The 15,942-nt window shown below is 35.5% G+C and overlaps 1 protein-coding gene across 1 annotated transcript in view; it reads left to right on the forward strand.

Moving 5' to 3' along the window:
• The window catches only part of Scn1a (sodium voltage-gated channel alpha subunit 1), a 118,937-nt gene that overhangs the window by 77,465 nt on the left and 25,530 nt on the right, over positions 1 to 15,942 (forward strand). Inside the window, exons 10-18 of the mRNA XM_051184562.1 lie at positions 473 to 679; positions 2,452 to 2,736; positions 3,667 to 4,047; positions 5,205 to 5,337; positions 6,043 to 6,281; positions 7,486 to 7,659; positions 8,751 to 9,107; positions 10,355 to 10,837; positions 14,839 to 14,959. Of these exons, the coding sequence (XP_051040519.1) occupies positions 473 to 679; positions 2,452 to 2,736; positions 3,667 to 4,047; positions 5,205 to 5,337; positions 6,043 to 6,281; positions 7,486 to 7,659; positions 8,751 to 9,107; positions 10,355 to 10,837; positions 14,839 to 14,959 (2,380 nt within the window). The remainder of the gene's footprint in view (positions 1 to 472; positions 680 to 2,451; positions 2,737 to 3,666; positions 4,048 to 5,204; positions 5,338 to 6,042; positions 6,282 to 7,485; positions 7,660 to 8,750; positions 9,108 to 10,354; positions 10,838 to 14,838; positions 14,960 to 15,942) is intronic.

Below are 15,942 nucleotides of genomic sequence, written 5' to 3' on the forward strand. Positions count from 1 at the left end.
AGCATGATCCAGTAGAGAAAGTATAACTTGAGATCAGGGATGTGGGCTTTTCTATTCTGATAATTACAATATGTGTTCAATGGGGTAAAGCCAGGGAGAGTAACTCTGTTCTGTGTCTCCATGACTCAAATGCTATTTCTCATTCTTCTTAGATACAATTACTCTTGAACAAAAGACAAATCTCCCCTCAGCCCTATCTCCCTCTCAAGTATTATCTTTCTTTTGGTCTCTTCCATGAAAGGCTCAGCTTTTTGATGGAGGTCCCCATTGTTTTCCATGAACTATGTTATTCTTGGCGAAATCCAAGAATCCCTTACAATGACTGTGAATGCATAAGTCAAAGAAGAAGGAAGAGATAGAGCTTAAAGAAATAGTGAAGGGAAGCAATTGTTAATTTTGTCAGAGTTCTGTCAGAAACAGTCACAAGTTACTGAAATGGTCGTGAAAATGATTCTGATATTCTTGTTTCTAGACCCTCCGTGCTGCTGGAAAAACATACATGATATTTTTTGTACTTGTGATTTTCTTGGGCTCATTCTACCTGATAAATTTGATCCTGGCTGTGGTGGCCATGGCCTATGAGGAGCAGAATCAGGCCACCTTGGAGGAGGCTGAACAGAAAGAGGCGGAGTTTCAGCAGATGTTGGAGCAGCTTAAGAAGCAGCAGGAGGCTGCACAGGTAGTCAGTGGTTCAAATGGGTCTTGTGTCACAACTTGAACCTTTGCTTCTCAATTCTTCTGGTACCAACTTTTTTTTTTTAATTGCGTGTTACAGAAGTACTGTAATGAAAAAAGAAGGTAGAGCTGTCTGACTGACAGTTTCTGAGGAAGCTGGGAACAGCAAGCTCCCACAAGGACTTCTGTATGTGGAGCATCTCTTTAGCTTGAGTTAGTCTAGCCACATCACTTAGTTGTACAAAGGTGTTTTCATACTAGCCACAGAAGAAGTTACTTGCAATATTTTTTCTCACTTTAAGATTCAGAGAATAAAAGGAAAAATACGTTTTTTCTCTTTTCTCTTTTCTCTTTTTTTTTTTTTTTTTTTTCAAGTAAAAAAAAAATCTTTTACTGGATGAATATGCTGGCATCAGAAAATTATCAGAAGGGGATCATCTTTTCCAACAAATTAGTGGTCATATAAACATGTATATCAATTTCTTTAAGCTCTTATTTTCTTTACTCAAAAATGCATTGTCTTTGGCCAAAGAGATGAGTCGGTGGTTACGAGCACTTGTTACTCTCTCAGGAGACATGAATTCCCTCCCCAGCATCCATGTGCGGCCCACAACCACTTACAACTCCCTTACTCTCTGACTCTGAGAAGGCAAGACACACATGTGGTACACATATATAAATGCAGACAGAACAGTACTCCTATATATAAGATACACTGTCTTTTAGTGTGGTTGGTTAATAATAAAAAGTCCGCTTATCCAAAATCATCAAATAGTCAAAGAGTACCACTAATAACATGGACTAATTCAGGAAGGTTTACTTGATCTTGCCATGAAATACCATTGTAGCTGGTGCAATGAATGATAACATCGAGTTTTATCTCCTATGTTTCCTTGTGGGTTGTAAATAGAACATGCAAGATCATTGTTTGTACTTTTAAAAAGACTAATAAAATAAAATTGTATTGGAACCATCTTGACCAAAAAGAAAGAGTTTCTTCAAGTATAATAATTCATTTGCTACAGTTCTGTATTGAGGACATTATGGGAATAACGATGACTAAAAAGTGCAGTTTCATAACCAAACAAGCTATGACCACAAAGCATGTTTTTTTCTCCCACACTCTCGCAACCAGGGAGAGATACTTTTGAGGTGAAAGTGGTTGGTGTAGCTTTTCGAGAATTGAACATTTTCTCTTCTCCTTGGAAAATTATTGGCCCCTCTCTCTTTCTTATGGAAAATGATATTATGAAGGAGTGAAGAAGGGATTGTGATAACTTTTAAAACTTCAATTGACAATATATGAAAGGTATTAAACACTTTCATAAACTGGAGAAAACCTGAGCTTGCTATCTTACTTCAAACTGTGGGTAGGATCTTGAATAACCCCAGTTTTTCTTACATGTTCCAGTTTGTTTTTCAGGAAAAAAAAATGAAAATAATGGCCATTAAATACTAATTTTTAGAATAGATTGAGTTCTATAATTTTTTAAAAATATTTTTATCAATGCCTAATGACTCTTTATGAACATATGATCTAAGTAGCATAATGCAGGCTTAATAAATATTACTATGGGGGAAAGTAGATTATTTCTGAAAGTCGTTATTAGTTAAGAGAAAGAAAAAAATTCCCTTCACACCAGAAAAGCATCTTCTAGATAATGTTTGCTTCAGTTAGCTAGTATTTTGCAAATGACTCAAAACTTAGGCAACTTGAAGAAAGATCTTAAGCAAACTTTTCTTGCATCACACTGAAATGATTTCTCCTCTATATAGCAGGCAGCAGCTGCCACAGCCTCAGAACATTCCAGAGAGCCCAGTGCAGCAGGTAGGCTCTCAGATAGCTCTTCAGAAGCCTCCAAGTTGAGTTCGAAGAGTGCTAAGGAAAGACGGAATCGGCGGAAGAAAAGAAAACAGAAAGAGCAGTCTGGAGGGGAAGAGAAAGATGACGATGAATTCCACAAATCTGAGTCTGAAGACAGCGTCAGAAGGAAAGGGTTTCGTTTCTCCATAGAAGGGAACAGACTGACATATGAAAAGAGGTACTCTTCCCCACACCAGGTATGCACCGCCAGGTTCTCTGATGAAGAACTGAAACAGACGTAGGGGTTTTCATCACCTGAATTGACTACTTTTTCATTATCCTTAAAACTGCTTTTTCTCCATATAGTTAATGTGAATGTTGTATTACCATTCACACATATTCAAATATGTTCTTAGATATTTTTGAAATAACAAAGGGTTGGAAGTCAAGAGAACTGGATTTTCGTATTTAATGTGCCTTCTGGTAGCTATCTGTAATTAATGACATTTAATGTTCCACTCCTCAGATCTTCTAGCAACATCAACAAAATGTAGATTCGAAGTTAGCTACTCAGAAATGTGCCTTTGGTTAATTTACAATGCTATGTTTGTTTTCTTCCTGTAACTTGTTTATCAATTGTCTAGTGAAATTGTAAAAATACTAGCCATGGAAAGCTTTACAAAAAAGTGCACTGTTCAGAATTTCTGAATTTTTAAATTCTGATTCTATATATACCCTATTTTTACCAGTAAACCAGAAAAAAAAAGTGGTATTTAAAAGGTGAACTAAAATAGCCTATGAAAAGTCTATGAAAAACTGCTGTTGGAATTATCTGAAATGAAAACCAGCCACAGCCCTGCTGTCCATGTTCATCATACATGGAATCATCCATAGAGGGATTCTTAAGGATGTTTCTGTTTAAACTTGAGAGATAGTGCTTGGGTATTTCTCTCCAGTTATCTTTAGGCTACATTCCAGCTATCTATTATTTAATGTCAATGGCTGGAAAACATACTGTACTGAGCTAATTCAATTTCATCTGAATGCCTATAGTTTATATTAATCAGAAGGAATGTGCTACTTTCTTTAACAAATGGTAGAATTTCCTTCAACATAATCTTGCAAAATTATTTCAACAGGCCATTTTAATATTATTTTACTTTTTGTTGTTTGTGTCAAACCTCCAGTCTCTGTTGAGCATCCGTGGTTCCCTGTTTTCCCCAAGACGCAATAGCAGAACGAGCCTTTTCAGCTTCAGAGGGCGAGCAAAGGATGTGGGATCTGAGAACGACTTTGCTGATGATGAGCACAGCACCTTTGAGGATAATGAGAGTCGGAGAGACTCGCTGTTTGTTCCCCGAAGACATGGTGAACGCCGCAACAGTAACCTCAGTCAAACTAGCAGGTCGTCCCGAATGCTGGCGGTGTTTCCAACAAATGGGAAGATGCACAGCACAGTGGATTGCAATGGTGTGGTTTCCTTGGTTGGTGGACCGTCAGTTCCTACGTCGCCAGTTGGACAGCTTCTGCCAGAGGTGATAATAGATAAGCCAGCTACTGATGACAATGTAAGAAAGTTTTACATAGCTCAGGCATGGCTGGCCTATGATTGTTGCACCAGCCAGTGTTTCTACAGAATGGAATTCTTGAGAATGATTCCTGGTTGGTCGAGCTGAGAATGCCTCTGCATCTTGTAGCACCTTTAACAGACTAACCAACTGAACCTTAAAGCCTCAGCACTCCTTGCACAAACATGAATGCATTACTTACTGTATATGCTAAGGATCATTTGGGCAATAATTACTCCCTTGGATGATTTGCTATGTACCCATGCTGAATTTTGATAAGAAGACATCATCCCTAAAGCCATAGAATAAGAGTAAATAAATGTTTTTTAAAGTATAAAGGGTGTATAGTAAATCTTCCCACCAGACTCTTTAGTTTATCTTTGCTTTAGTTTAGAATTTTAAAAACACTGTGCACAGATAGCTTCATCATTACCTAAAATTTCCAGGGTTCATATTTATTTACTAAAAATGCTGATATAGGTATTCACAAAGCCAATCTATACAAAGGGACACCAATAAATTATTAATCCAGATGAAATAATTGTCTTTATAATAAAGGACTATTGTATGTTTGTGACTGTACATTCAGATAAGAACTTTCCAAACAAAGGATACTTCCTCTTTAACTGTACTCACTTAGAAATATATCAGCATGATGAGGCATGACCAAGGATAAATTAGATGACTTATTGCTTTGGGATCCTGGATGAAACTGTTGACCCTGCATTATATGTATTGATTTTTAGCATATACTTTGTATTATCAATGGCCATCTATACTTTACCTCTAGAAAATAGAATATCAGCTAAGTGTGCTGTAGTCTTTGGTAGTTTCTTAAAATGAAAAGGCTACCTTCTCAAAAGTGAAATGGCTTGACCAACTTTACTATTCTTTAAGGTATTAGGATTTTACAATTTTTTCTTTAATTGAAAACAAACAAAAAAATCAAGGGGTCAAACATTTAAATTTTCTTCTATGACTACATGGTTAACAGCTTGAATATACCAGGTTAATGATCCAATAAGTCACCAGTCTGCCATCAGCAATAAAATATGAAGATGCACGATGCATGTGTTCCATGAAAATCACTATCTCCATTTATTCATGTGTCATATTGCTCAAATTAATCATTTAATGCCTTAGCATTTTCTTTACAGGGAACGACCACTGAAACTGAGATGAGAAAGAGGAGATCAAGTTCTTTCCATGTTTCCATGGACTTTCTAGAAGACCCTTCCCAAAGGCAAAGGGCAATGAGTATAGCCAGCATTTTAACAAACACAGTAGAAGGTTTGTAACAAACCCCACTGGCATTATTTCAATAAACTCGCATTCTTATTGGAGTTAAATATCTCTACTTACAGGTTGGCAACTACATTCTCACAAAGAAAAAGAAAAAGAAATGGCCCAACTTTTAAATGGGTGACCATGCATTCTCAAATTGTTGAATGTTAAATTCAATGTGCTGGATTCTGAACTCTTAATGTCTTAGTAGTATGTGGGAACTGTGAGAGGTTTCTACTTCATCAATTAGAAATTCTGCATTGCAATTAGCATCAAATTTCAGCAACATGATTCCCTCCATCATGATCCAAAATAATTTTAAGATTGGAGAGAAGAATAAGTTATTTTCACAAAATAAAAGTATATTTAAAGGATGATGTACCACATAAATCCTTGCCTTAAATCTTAAAAATGAGTAAACTACCAGTAACACAGGATTTTACACACAGTGAATTGCCCTGTTGAAACCAAAAACCTTACTATAGTGGCCAAGTATTGAGCAGCAGTAAATAGAAAAATGACTTCTTTCTTATTTCTATTTTATGTACGTGTCTGATGAGAGCGATATCATTATATCAAGTAATTATCTTTGCAACAAACAGAAATATGTTTGCTACTGAAAGTATGTTTAGTGGAGTTAACGTAAATATTTGTATTTAGAAAATAGTCATTTAGTATTGTTCCCTCTTTTTTTTTTTTTTTTTAATCTAGAACTAGAAGAATCAAGGCAGAAATGTCCACCCTGTTGGTATAAATTTTCCAACATATTCTTAATTTGGGACTGTTCCCCATATTGGTTAAAAGTGAAACATATTGTCAACCTGGTTGTGATGGACCCATTTGTTGATCTAGCCATCACCATCTGTATTGTCTTAAATACCCTTTTCATGGCCATGGAGCACTACCCCATGACGGATCATTTCAATCATGTGCTTACAGTAGGAAACTTGGTAAGCATACTAGAAGGTAAATGTGTTTAGTATTCAAATTTTCTGCTTGAGAAATTGATTATTGGGTTTAACAGCTTATCAGCACTCTTTCAACCACAATTCCTACATTCCCTAAGGCAATTATATCCAGCTGTCTAGGCACTGCTTTTTGAGAAATAAAGGCCTTTATTGTCTGTGAAAAAAAAACCTGAGAAATAGAACATAAACCTGAAATAATAATTTAAAAGTCAATAGTGATGTTTCTAAAGTTTTGAAAATCTGAATCTTAAGTTCAGAGTTTAAGTTCATGTTGTTCTTTAAATGATAGCAATGCTATGTCCTTGCTCTAGATGGTTCAAATGAGGTCGTAAATTCTCTTCATTACATATTTGTTCGGAGTGACCAACAACACAAAAGTGTCTCCTCCTTTTCTCTTCCCAGGGTCTATGGAGTCTGTGTATTCTAGATACAGACCATGAATATAGAAAGTAGTCAGTCCATTTTGTATGTAGTATGATTAATAAGCCTGTTTTAGCTAAACAAACTTAGAAATCTCAGTTTTTATTTGAAGGATGAAGTATCTAAAATATGACATGCATTTAATATGGTATTTAAGAGGAATTTTATGATTTTACTGATATAGAAAGTGAAATATGCATATCCTATAGGATATTTGTATTTTTAAATCTCTAATATTTATATTATAGGACTATAATTTTATACATGTAGCTAATAATAATGATAGTTATGGCCACATTATAACACAAAATACACATGAACAATAGCTATCTGATTTGAAGGAAATAAGGATAAACTCACAAATAAAACTGTTTATGGGTAAACCTTGTCATTATCTAGGTTATATGAGGCCTGAAAAGAAAGGGACTTTAATGGAACGAACGTTATCAAAATTGAACATTGGTGCTCAAGTTCTAATCTAGCCATTTTATAGTTGGCTGGTAAAAGATAAGAGTTTTATATACCTTGAAATATTGTTTTCTTCAACTGTAATGGAATAATTACAGTATTTACACTACCTGCTTACTGGAGATTCTGTAAGGATAATATAGTAAACTAATGCAAACTAGCCTCATCAATTAAATTTGCCTGTACAAGTAAGATCGTAATAGGATCAGTAATGGGAAAGTAGCCTAAGCTTTTTATCCTATGAAAAATATATTTTTCCTTATCTGATAGAATTTGAGTAATTTTGTTTTGATCTTAGGTTTTTACTGGGATCTTCACAGCAGAAATGTTTCTGAAAATCATTGCCATGGACCCTTACTATTATTTCCAAGAAGGCTGGAACATCTTTGATGGCTTTATTGTGACACTAAGCCTGGTAGAACTTGGTCTTGCCAATGTGGAAGGATTATCAGTTCTCCGTTCATTTCGGCTGGTAAACAAGACAGTGGCAATAATCATTATTTGCCCCAATGGTGGTGTTCTTTCATAGTACTTCCATTGACTCCCATACACCCAATAACATCCATAGGTGTTGTGCAAGCTGATGCCTCTAGCATCTTTCCAGATATATATATGCTTTATTTTGAAATTTTTACTCATGTAAACTTTACTAATATCAGTTATTAGTTTACAGTTCTCAGCTATAATACAGATCCTTGCACAGGTTTTGCCATTGATTGTCACTAGCCCTATTGTCTGAATGCTGGATTTTATGTTATTTGTTTGTTTGCCATGTTGACAAAGTATTGTTTCTAATGACTTGTACAATTAATATTTTCAAAGTGAAGAAATGTGTTTAAGCACAAATGATCACTATTTTAATAATAATCTGAAAATATAAATAGCCCTTGGTAACAGTGGATGACATCCTCATAAAATATATTCATGTAATTGTAATTCTAGAAAATTTATTTTATCAAAAACTGAAAAAATTATATAACTGTTAAACATATAAATTAATTTGTATGTATGGCCCTGAAGACCAAAAAGGAGTCATAGTAATATTCCAGGTTTACAATGCATGTGTATTATTTATATATTTACCCCAATATAACATTAACAGGTATAAATACTTTTTCTATTTACATCAGGCTCAATGTAATGTTACTTAGAACCTTCTTGACAAATGAATCTTTTGACAGAAATTATTCACATTCAGATATTAATGTAACAGTGTGAAATTTGATAGGTCTCAGAGAAGCAAATCAAAGAACATACTCTCGAATACACAATTAAGAATTTGCTCTCAGATAAAATTATCTACATAATTAAAAGCTGGAAAAGCTAGTTTCTTCCTGGGAGGATCCAAATGTTAACCATGATTCTGAGAAAGTTAGAGCAAGATAATGGAGGAGGATTTTTAGGGGTGTGTAGTGTTAGCTATGAACCCCATGGCTGCATTCATGCTAGGGAGGTGTTCTGTCACTCAGCTGCATTCTTGTATAAGTTCTTGGTTAGCCTCAATATAATTAGTGTGCTTATGAGGATCATAACAACGTATAATAATTTGTTCTCATTTTCTAGCTCCGAGTCTTCAAGTTGGCAAAGTCCTGGCCCACACTGAATATGCTCATTAAGATCATTGGCAATTCGGTGGGCGCACTGGGAAACCTGACCCTGGTGTTGGCCATCATTGTCTTCATTTTTGCTGTGGTTGGCATGCAGCTGTTTGGCAAAAGTTACAAAGACTGTGTCTGCAAAATTGCCAGTGACTGCAAACTCCCACGCTGGCACATGAATGACTTCTTCCATTCCTTCCTGATTGTGTTCCGTGTACTGTGTGGAGAGTGGATAGAGACCATGTGGGACTGCATGGAGGTTGCTGGCCAAGCCATGTGCCTTACTGTCTTCATGATGGTCATGGTGATTGGGAACCTCGTGGTATGTACCCAAATTAGATATGCATTTCAGATATACATGAATAGCATGACAGAGTGGTACCTATTTTATTAAAAATAATTTTATCAATAATTTTAAATGCCTCTGATCTTAGATATGTTTATATTCTCATTCTCAAAGCAATACTATAATATGGCAATATATATATTATCACAATAAACTATGGTAATATAGAAATACATTTTAAAAGATATGTACATTAATATGTATAATTCCATCCTCAACTTCATTTTATATCAATAATTTCAACACATTTATTTTGGAAATTGCAAATGAATTGTTAAAATTTTTCATAAATCTGTCACATGTATATATAAGTTGTATATATAACAGAGAGAGATCTTTTGCTATAGAATAGCATTGATAAGAATGGTCAATGTTAGCCGGGCAATGGTGGTGCACGTCTTTAATCCCAGCACTCGGGAGGCAGAGGCAGGAGGATCTCTGTGAGTTCAAGTCCAGCCTGGTCTACTGAGTGAGTTCCAGGACAGGCTTCAAAGCAACACAGAGAATCCCTGTCTCGAACAACAACAACACAAAAAGAATGGTCAATGCTGGTGCATGCCTTTCTTTAATCCTAACACTTGGGAGGCAGAGGAAAGTGGATCTCTGTGAGTGTGAAGCCAGCCTGGTCTACAGAGCTTGTTCCAGGACAGCCAGAAATGCAGTCTTGAAAAAACAAACAACAACAACAACAACAACAACAAAAAAGACCAATGAATATTTTGAAGACTTAAGCTTCTAATCTTAAAACTGGCCATAATCATGGTTTTATTTTTGTTAACAGCCAATAATATAAAACCACCAAGAAAGAACTTCCAAAGTAAATTTAAATGCATATTTGCCAATAGTAATGGTTTTTAAATTTATGACTGCTACATTATATGTAACATATAAATATGCTTTACTCATAGAACTTTAAATATGATAAATTAACTCATTCAAAAGTCTTCATTTAATGACATGTGAAATCTTCAGAGCGGTAGTAAGAATACTTTTGTTTCATCGAGATGGAGCCATGTGACAAATTCTGAGTGCCCAACACTTTTCCAGGGTTGCATGTTGAACCCGGGGCCTTGTGATATGCAGCATGTGTTCTGACCCCCTAACTTCTAATGATTGTTGTGTCCCTTGATCATATAATGGTGAACTATTTCTGCACCGAAGGGAACAGTGGCCTGTGTTCTTCTCTGTGTTGTGATGAGCGTGTATCTTTGTCTGTTTTCAAGGTCCTGAACCTCTTTCTGGCCTTGCTTCTGAGCTCCTTTAGTGCAGACAACCTCGCAGCCACCGATGACGACAATGAAATGAACAATCTTCAAATTGCTGTGGACAGGATGCACAAGGGAATAGCTTATGTAAAGAGGAAAATCTATGAGTTCATTCAGCAGTCCTTTGTTAGGAAACAGAAGATTTTAGATGAAATTAAGCCACTTGATGATCTAAACAATAGAAAAGACAACTGTATATCTAACCACACAGGAGAAATTGGGAAAGATCTGGACTGTCTGAGAGATGTGAATGGAACCACGAGTGGCATAGGGACAGGCAGCAGCGTGGAAAAGTATATCATTGATGAGAGTGATTACATGTCATTCATAAACAACCCCAGCCTCACTGTGACCGTGCCCATTGCCGTAGGAGAGTCTGACTTTGAGAACTTAAACACAGAGGACTTTAGCAGTGAATCAGATCTAGAAGAAAGCAAAGAGGTAAGATTCTATAAATTGTGGAGCTAAAAATCAATACATGTACATAAATATATATGTGGATTACATTGCATGTACTTATGATTTGTAGAAACTTTTTGAGTTAAAGTCAAATATTATTTTATTGAGAAACCAATGATTTAATCCCAGGGAGATGATTGGCAAATCAAACTGTAATATACTGATGTGTGATTTTTTTTTGTCCTTGCTAAAGAATATCTATTAAATGAGTAACAAAAGGTAAATGAAAAATAGCATCATTATAAGGCTACTTAATCATTATAATGAACAGAGTAGGAACATGTTATTGTAACTTTTTCAGTAAAAAAAATAAATAAAAACAATAGCTTTGGATGCTAAAGAGCATTTAACTGATGAAGGTAGAACCCAGAGACTTTGACTATAAGTATTTATATTTTTCTACATATCACCTGAGCTCATATATATATATATATATATATATATAAACTTTCCAAAGAAGTGGTCCATAATACTGTTCCTTGAATTAAAATTACATTATGTTATAATTCTGTGTGGGCTAAAATAGCACTGTGCCATCAACTGCGTGGCTTACATAAACAAAATTTATTAATTCATAATTTAAAAAGTAGAAAATTCAAGACCATGGTACCATAGGGTCAGTATCTGGTGAGGGCCATCTCCTAAGGTTGTAGAATGCCATCTTCTTTGTGTCTTTACAAAGCCATGTGCATATGAACAGAAATAGATCTGTTGTGTCTTCCCCAACTTGTAAGGGCATCACTCTTACCAGATCACAGACTTAGCATCATGATTCATTTGATAAGTAGGGCTCATTAACAAGCCCCTCTTTCAGATATATAGACAGCTTCAGCATTTGAAAATGGAACAGAAGGTCAGATGGGGGAGTACAGTTCAGTTATGGGCTCTTATTTAAAAACATTAACCTAATACATTAGTGGATATTAGGGTTATCCTAACTCAGGCTGACTTACTACTACTATTCTTCAACAACCAATGTATTCCCATTTACTAAGTTGCCAACGTGGTGTCCTGAATGTGGTTTTTATTTATATTTTCAACTTACAATGGGCTTTCTGGGATGTAATGGTGTTATATTTTGGGAAGAAGGACAACTTTGTAAGACAATTCTAAAGAAATCAAGAACAAAGAATCTGCAGTTTAAACTTTGACAGAAACATCTTCGGAGCTTACATAGCCCAAATACTTCAAAGATATCAATATGACAAAGATATTCAATTCTTAATACAAGTTTGTTGGTATATCCACCATGATCATTGGGGAACATTCGGTTATTTTAGTAGGTAGTTGTCTGGGGCAGATATGTTAGGCCTATGACATAATTTAGGTTACTTAGTATGTCAATTTAATGATTCAAGCTTTTAAAGCAAGCTTTTGTGTCAAGTGGGCATTTCCCACTTTTCAAAGTAGGGGTTGATTTTAAAACTAGTAATGGCTGCATTGAGATATTTTGGGATTTTTGTAGTGAAAGAAGGGGAAGAGAAACAGCACAGAGGCGCAATATTGGGAAAATCCTGACTACAATGTCCATGGAAATGGATTTGGAGTTTTCAAAAACAAAAAATACACCTTCATTCCTACATTAAAAATCCATTTCCTACATTTCAACTGTTTTGCCAAGTATTTTAACCCATTGAGTCAATAATAGCTGATAAACAGAATAAAGGGGATGTAGTTTATATATGTTTGCATATATGTACCGACTCAGTAATAGATTTAAAACACATCGTGCTCTGTTCATAGGTCAGCACATGCTCAGTTGATAGGTAAGCACTTTCTTTATTGCATCTCTTTGTTCATGCAAAGTGCATTATATGCCCTCTAATAATGACATTCCGGGTTGATTTGTTTTGATCACTTATTAAAAGTCAAACTCTCATTAATATCCATAAATAAGGTACATATCATAAATCAGGTCTCAAAATAAAAACATTTTATGTTTAAAGTTAAAGCTGAGCACAAGAACAAGCCACCCCAAGAAACACCAAGAATGTTTTGCTTGCTCTGTGTTGTCTTCACTGCAAGGTCAAAAATCATGTTCAGTACCAGAGAGCATCCTTAAAAGCAAGAAATGTAGCATAAATCCACTGTGAAGGGGAAATGCTCTTAGCATCAAGATTGCAGTTTTAAGTGATTTGGAATGCCCTAGTGGGTAAGGCAAAGTGCATATTTCAAACGCAATGCGGTTTCTGCATCCCTCCATCTCACCTCTTAAGTGAGCTTGCCAAATATATATGGATTCCACAGATCAGAAGATGTGTGTATAATTTAGCGGGGTTAATGTGTAAAAATATACCCAGTCTCTAATTAACTAGTCCATTTGGGATTTAATAAGTTAAAGATTGATTAATAGCCTAATAAATGACAAAATGGTTTTAAAATATTTTATTAGTCTCAAAACAGTGAGAAATAATACTTTAAATTCAAAATAAAAGTTACTAGCAATTTAAGAGCATAAAAAGGAGAACTAATTTACTTTTTAAATTAGTAAATTCTTGTTTATAAAACATTTGTGTTTCATTGTTACCTAGTATCTTTAGAATGTTGCTGGAATGTCTTGTGGGCAGAGTGGAAGCAAACCCTTCCCTCACAGCTAAAGAGCTTTTCTCCATATCTGAGTGGTATTGCTACATTAAACAAAGACCTGCATTCTTTTTTTAATTTTGACACTAACAAAAATAAAAATATATTGATAGCATATGTCTGCTTTCAATTTTTTATTATAATGTTTTTATCCTGTGCCTAAAATGTGAGTAAAATAATTAAATGAAGACATTGAGAATCTTAATGACACAACAGTGAATGTAAAAATATGAGATTTTTTTTTCCAAATTTACATTTATCTCATAATATCAGTATTTTTAACATGCAAATTACTTGCAAGTGTCCATAAGGGGTTTACAAAAATGAACTGTGTTTATAACTCAAAGTAAAGCATTGTAAATTCAAGATAGCAGACAGTGGACAAGGTCACCTGACCTGAGATATAATAAGCAAATTAATGCAAATTAGAAGACAGAATTCCTTCTAAAAATTCCAGAACAAACCTTTATGTAACCCAACTTTTGCTAAACACTGTTGAGTTTTGTTTTTCCAATGACACACCAATATTTATCTTGTTTTCCTTTTTTTAATCTTACTGCCCTGTTATATTCTCATTACAAAGAAATTTTTCAATAACTCAAAAGAAAAAAGTACAGGTGGAAATAATTTAAAGTTAAGATGATCTTTATGAATTAGGATGCCAACACAAAACTAACAAGAAGAAAAAACTTTTTTCTTTTTAAGATTAATTTATTTATTATACATTGTTCCGTCCGCACATATCCCTGCAATCCAGAAGAGGGCACCAGATCTCACTACAAATGGTTGTGAGCCATCATGTGGTTGCTAGGAATTGAACTCAGGTACTTTCTGGAAGAGCAATCAGTGCACTTACCCTTTGAGCCATCTCTCCAGCCCAAGAGAAGGCTTTCAATCAGTGTGTGTGTGTGTGTGTGTGTGTGTGTGTGTGTGTTGTGTGTGTGTTAAAGAAACAGGTCATTGTTGCTAAGAAGAAAGACAGTATTAAAGAAACATATACAAATGTTTAAACACAGAATGCCTTAATGATTTTATTTCCTCCTAAGGTAGACATTCTCTTAGTTTCTTATCTTTCTCTCTTTCCTTCTCACTCCTACAAATCATGATACCGTCCCCCTTCCCCAGTCCATAGGACAGAGGTTTCCTCACTATGTGTTGCTGATGGTCCCTTATAACACCCCAACACAACAAAGCAATCTGATTGCATCCCAAAATTTCTGGGACAGGAATTGACAGCTAGCTTTTCCTATTTCTTCTTCTGAATCTTGGTTTTACTATGTATTTTCAGGTCATCTTACCTCAAGAAAAATACAAAATAAAGACATAGTAATAATCCCTTCTTGGTAGGCCACTCATTAGGGAGTTAAAGAGATTTACGTTTATGTCCCCTTTATGCACAGAAACTCAATGAAAGCAGTAGCTCTTCAGAAGGGAGCACAGTGGACATCGGGGCACCCGCAGAGGAACAGCCGGTCATGGAACCTGAAGAAACCCTTGAGCCCGAAGCCTGCTTCACTGAAGGTAAAGAGGAGATGTTTTTGCTAGCATTTTACCTGCAGAGAGCAACCTTTTCAGCCACTGACCGCCCAAAGCAGGTCCTTTACACACAATAAAACTCTACGATAGGCCAATAGGCCAGGTAGTGGTGGCACTCGCCTTCAATCCCAGCATTCAGGAGGCAGAGGCAAGCAGATCTCTGTGAGTTTGAGGCCAGCCTGGTGGTCTACAAAGATACACAGAGAAACCCTGTCTTGAAAACCGAATTAAAACAAACAAAATAAGAAAACGCAGCAATAGGCCCATTTCAAGTCTTTCAAGAATTTAAAATCCTGTTCAGTGCTGTGCTGTGATTATTTCCTTCCACGCTGTGGCAAAGGTTATGAGTCTAGAGAAAACTGCTTTTGCTTCATCAAAACTTGTGACTAATTGACATTTTTCATAGGAAATGGTGCTTGTTTTTACAATAAGTCTGCATCTTAAACCTTCTTCCAATGCTCACAAAGAGAATTTACCTGAATGGTAAATTTTCTGACTATGAAACCTAAGGGAATTTCAAATTTAAAGACATGTTTTTAGATGAAAAGCACAATTCTTAATGCATGTTGTGAACACGGGAAATACACAGTGGATCCCTGGACCCTACACAGTGCCTGCTTGAGCCTACAGCGATTCAGCATGATTGTATGACCTGTAGTTAGTGCTTACTATGGTTTCATGCCTTTGCAATTTGAGTTTGGGAAACGTTAGTGCATTTGTAATTTTATAATTGTTGTTCTTTGTCTTTTAGGTCTAAAATGTCTCCTGTCTTCCTTTGTCCCTCTATAAATTATGCATATAATCACTCTAAACCTGAATACCAGCTCTAACCAGAATTCTCCTGACAGCTCATTTACAAATATTTCCTTTTTGTGGTGTTCGTGGAACGTCCTCCTGCCCTTTCCCTTTACTGCTCTGTTCCTTTGTTCTTTCCTACAATCCTTCCTTCTTCCATTCATACCTTTATT

Source organism: Phodopus roborovskii, unplaced genomic scaffold, assembly GCF_943737965.1.
Source record: "Phodopus roborovskii unplaced genomic scaffold, PHOROB, whole genome shotgun sequence".
NCBI classification, from domain to species: domain Eukaryota; kingdom Metazoa; phylum Chordata; class Mammalia; order Rodentia; family Cricetidae; genus Phodopus; species Phodopus roborovskii.